We start from the raw sequence: 4,910 nt of genomic DNA on the forward strand, positions 1-4,910 counted from the left end.
TGTACTTTACTTAAGTAGATTTAATAATGGGGACTTTCTACTTTTACTCCACTACATTTTACAGTAACTATCTGTACTTTCTACTTCACTACATTACTACAAAACCGTTGCGTTACTCGTTACATCCAAGTCGCATTGCTCTTTTTTTTTTGTCTTTCTTGTCCCATGGAGGAAATCTGACATTTTTAGCTCCCTGTGTGTTAGCCGTTACTAAGGAAACGGGAGGGGAGAAGTAACTCGAAGCACCAGAGTGAAGCTTTTTGTCATCCAGTCTCTTAGGTAGAAAGAGAGAGAACGCAGCAAAAACAGACAAGCAAATGTTATCTCCCTAATTTTCTTATCTAGCTCATTTTAGCGTTTTGTGTGATTAATTGATTAATTGATTTATTGTTTATTGTGACAGACCTGCTGCTGAATGGATGGGTGATTACATTTTTATTTTAAACTACATTTTTCAGTAATAACATATCCTAAAAATCTTATCCAGGATTAGGAGCACTGCCTTCTAATATTGCATATAAATCTGTGGGGTTTCTGGTTCCTGTGTGGATCTGATTGTAACCAGTTGTAACGTGCAGCCTGCGCCAGGGAAGAAAAACAACTACACTCAACCATTAGGATGAAAAGTTGGCACACAATAATATTGAGTGTGAAAATAGTTTTGTTTGTTTACAATTCCACTGGCTCCAGTCATTTAAATACATAGAGAACTGATCACACTGCAGACAGAAATTAAGTAAACAAACTGGCATTAACATCGAGGGAAAATTCAGACATCTGTGAGACAGATGTTAAAATCAAGATACGGACTAAGAAGGGTTTCTTAAAACAGTTTAGTGGCTCCACAAACAGTATGATGTCGCCTAAGTTGTCACTGCTGTCTTTAACATATCTTGTCTGTCTTTGTCTCACACTTTGTTTCAATCATTGCAAACCAGGAACCACATTACTGAAATGACAGCTCAACTTTTAAAAGTCTCAATCTCCACTCTGAGTTTTTCCTTTGGCCCCACACTGGAAAGTTATTATACTATTCTAATGTCTAAAGCACTCTGCACCAAACCAATGCAGGAGTGGCTGTTAGGGTTGCTAGTATTTGATCAAGGTGTGCAGAGTATTTCTAGGCTTCCAGTAAAACTGTCATGGTGGTGGAATACGGCAACCCCACTAGTCATAAAATTGAATGCTGATAACGAGCAGTTTGCGGAGGGATGGTATAGCCATTGTTTTCGCCCAATAGACTGCACCAAACACTAAATTTATTTTATTCGATTCTTAACAATTGTCATCTAGTGTTCAAACAGTGTAACAACAGGTGAGTGATCATTTACGATTTCAAAAAGTGTTTTTTTTTCTGTTGGTAGAAGTTCTTATAGATGTAATAATCTGCTTCTAAGCCATGACATAAATACGACAGAACAATCCAAACTATTATTTAGCGGTACCACTACACCTCATTTGTATTTTTGAATAAATTACAACTCTTAATGGTTTCTTGGCTGTTTTGACATGCATTTAGGACAGCCCCTTTGATTCATCTTAAGTGCTTACAGTGTAAAATAACCTTCCTTAATGTTTTGTTTTATCTTCCCGATTCAGGAGAAATGCACGGGAGATTGTGTGCGTTACCCCAGCTGTACTTTCACCAAGCAGTTCATCAGTCCTTGTGGACATCGATGACGCCGAGCTCCGGAACCCGGAGGTCAGATTTAACTACACTGAAGACCCCACGGTTCTGAAAATCGAGCCCGACTGGAGCATCGCCAGGTGAGCCACAATGCTGCGACATCACATCACTGAGCTCCACCACAAACCTTTAGTTAGTTCTTATTATGAGCCCATTCAGTTTACTAACAGATCAGCTTGAGTAACAATTTTGAGAAGCAATAATTTAATTTGCTGCAGCAATAAATCTTCATTTGAGAATCAATTCCAGCACACAAATTGTGCCCAAATACAGTGACATAAATGTTCTCTTTTTACCTGGATTTCGGGTCCAGAAGGATCCCTGGAGGAGTACAGGCTGAGGAAAGTTGTTGGCTGGTTTTATGCTGTATGTGTGCGCATATGTGTATGTGTCAGAAGAAGTTTGTTGAAAACATTTTGGAAGCCATCTGAGTCGGGTTAAGTGCTGCGTGAGAACACTGGCAGCATGTTTAGATGGAGGTAAACCAATGGTGGCTTTGGAGATTTATTTATTTTTTTTTATGTTTTAAGGAAACAGTTGAGCAAGAGCGGTTGTGGAAGCAATTAGTTCTTCGTTTATTACAAAATCCTTCAAAAAAAATTGTTGCTATACATACCTCTTTGACAGCTCATTTCCTTCTCGCTACTTTTGGAAAAGTTGAAAACCTTTCATCCTCCCTATTGTTACTTATCAGCACATTCTAGCAGAGCTTGTTAGGGAAAAGTGTCGAAGCCTTCTCTATTAGCCCAGTAGAACTGGCCAAGGATCAGATGAGGCTCAGTTTTTCCCTGACCGCCCACTGTGAGCCTGTGTGGGTTTGTTTGTGTGTGTCAGCTCAAAAACAAGGTTCTACTTCAAGAGGCTCCGGAATGACGATCTCTGTAAAAATAGCAGGTTTGTATGCAAGTAATCACACAAACCCTTCACTAGCATCGATTGTATTATTGCGCAAATCAGAATTACACATTTTTATCAGCTTAATGGAAAAACACCAATTTTGAAAAAATTCACATTTTCCAATAAAAAGTTTTTGCCATAGAATGAGCTCTTTTATATTTAAGATATTAATTTACAAGGTGTTATTTGCATTATTTAATTTAGACATAAGCAAAATTATGGGAAAGCAATTTCTATCTACGAAACATATCAGCTCGAAGGTTGGCAAATAACAAGAAAAAAATAGGGAGCGAGTCCAGAGATAAAAAGCAGAGGGAAAAGGAGGAACTCTAACAGCATTAGAGCTTCACAGGCTATTTCTGGGACTTTATTCTGATTGTCTTGTTGTCTGTTCCCTGAAGCATGTACCTAAGCTAAAGAGACTCACTTAGACAAAGAGTAGAGCAACTGGGACAGAGGGACTCTGCACAAATATCCATCAAGCTGAGGAGGAAAGGAGAATGGTGGGAAGGATCTAAAGGACAGCTTGGCATTTAAGACATACAGCCTGCCAGCTCCTCTGATGCATTTGTGGCAGTAAAGTAAACATCTCTAAAAGTCTGATCATCTAAATAAATCCTTGGCTTTCTTGTTAATTACTTTCCTTATGCACAGTTTTTTCCTTTAGGTTTTCATGTTTTTTATGTCAAGTTAAGATTATTCTGATGCATTGCAATGTTTCTATAAGCTACGATACAATGGGGTATATGCCACGAACTTCCGTTTTAGCACTTCCGCATTTTTATGCCACATAGAATGTTTCCGGTGAACAGGCAACAGTATGTGAACAGTCTCTCCTCAGTCCTGGAGGACTATTAACGATGCCTATAGAATTATTCAGACGTCCTGAAACGCTCCAACAACAACAACAAAGGATTTAAGCTGGATGTGTCAAAACTTCACAATAACTTCGAAGGTAAGTTAATAAATCGTTTGTATTCATCATAATGCCTCATATGTCTGACGTAGCTAACAGGGACAAGCTTACAAAGGTGCTATGTAAACATTAAGTGTTTTGATTATCTGTGCAATCTACATATCTATGCTTTATAGATAGATATATATCTATATAAACATATATAGATCTGTCTATATTGTGCCCAAGCTATCAGTCGAAGCTGAAGTTAGCTTCCGAATGTAGCATCTCATTCGGAAAATAGCTAAAGGGCGATTACACTTAATTTTYCACTATCTTCAGCTTTTTTAATGTGTTTTAAAAACTACAACACCTAGACATTTCAAACCTAACTAGATTCTTCTGTAATAACAGCAGAATAAATAAAACATTTGTGAAACCTTCTAATTGATTTGTGAAATTTGTAAAATGTCAATAATAGATTCCAGAACGCATTAGATCTGAATTATTAATTTAGCATTATATTTTAACTTTCCGTTTTCTTTCTTTTTTTTATCTTTATTATAGTTGGAGTTGGACAGGAGTTCTGTTTGATGGCTTCCTGGAAGGAAGGATCGGCTGAGCTACTGTTGCCAACAACTTTTCTCCTGCTATTAACGTTTTTTGCTTTTCTTTATATAGAAAGTATTTCTGTCAGTTGCTCTTTTTCCATTTTGTATACAGTATTTGTTTATACAGTATTTTTTTATTTTTACCTTAATCTTACCTGGTCAGATGAGGTGGAAATGTACATCCTCTTGATTACTGACAAATGTCAGAACCACATGGACTGAGCTGGTTACATCAGATCAATCTGAATATTTATTTCTCATTAAAATGACTTATTATAATTTTAAGATTTTTCATCTTTATTCTGCTGAAATGATGACTGCATTCTTGCAATTAAAAATTCTTGTATCCTGACCGTAATGCTCCCTTATACAACTCACAGAACAGATGATTGAAATAAAGGCATTTTTTAAAGTATTTTCTGTGATTTTATTATAGAAATTGAGAACAGGAGGAATCGATTAAAATCAAATCTGGTATGAAAAAAAAATCTTGTAAGTCATATCATCCAGCCTTATTAGTATATTAAATTATATGACTGACTACATATTACTTAATATTCACATTTCTTTGCTGGTATTACCTAAAAGTGTTGCATTTTAACATCTCACTTGAATTCCTGATCTACATGCAAATACTTGATATAACATAAACACCAAAAAATGGGGAAAAAAAGGTTTGTGAAATGTAGAGTGTTACAAATGAGATTCAATTTTATTGTAGGTACAAACAGGATAGCAAAATGAACAGTGAATATATAATATACTTCCTAGCAGCTAATCAGACATCAGACTTGTTTTGCCTTTACTGGTGATGAAAACT

At 36.4% G+C, this 4,910-nt stretch overlaps 1 protein-coding gene across 3 annotated transcripts in view; it reads left to right on the plus strand.

Annotated features, from left to right (window-relative positions):
- Positions 1 to 4,910, plus strand: part of LOC103466867 (plexin-A1-like) — a 331,178-nt gene that overhangs the window by 263,405 nt on the left and 62,863 nt on the right. For all 3 annotated transcript variants that reach the window (XM_008412750.2, XM_008412753.2, XM_017305775.1), the window contains exon 16: positions 1,600 to 1,767. In XM_008412750.2, coding sequence (XP_008410972.1) covers positions 1,600 to 1,767 — 168 coding nt within the window. The remainder of the gene's footprint in view (positions 1 to 1,599; positions 1,768 to 4,910) is intronic.

Source organism: Poecilia reticulata, linkage group LG7, assembly GCF_000633615.1.
Source record: "Poecilia reticulata strain Guanapo linkage group LG7, Guppy_female_1.0+MT, whole genome shotgun sequence".
NCBI lineage: Eukaryota > Metazoa > Chordata > Actinopteri > Cyprinodontiformes > Poeciliidae > Poecilia > Poecilia reticulata.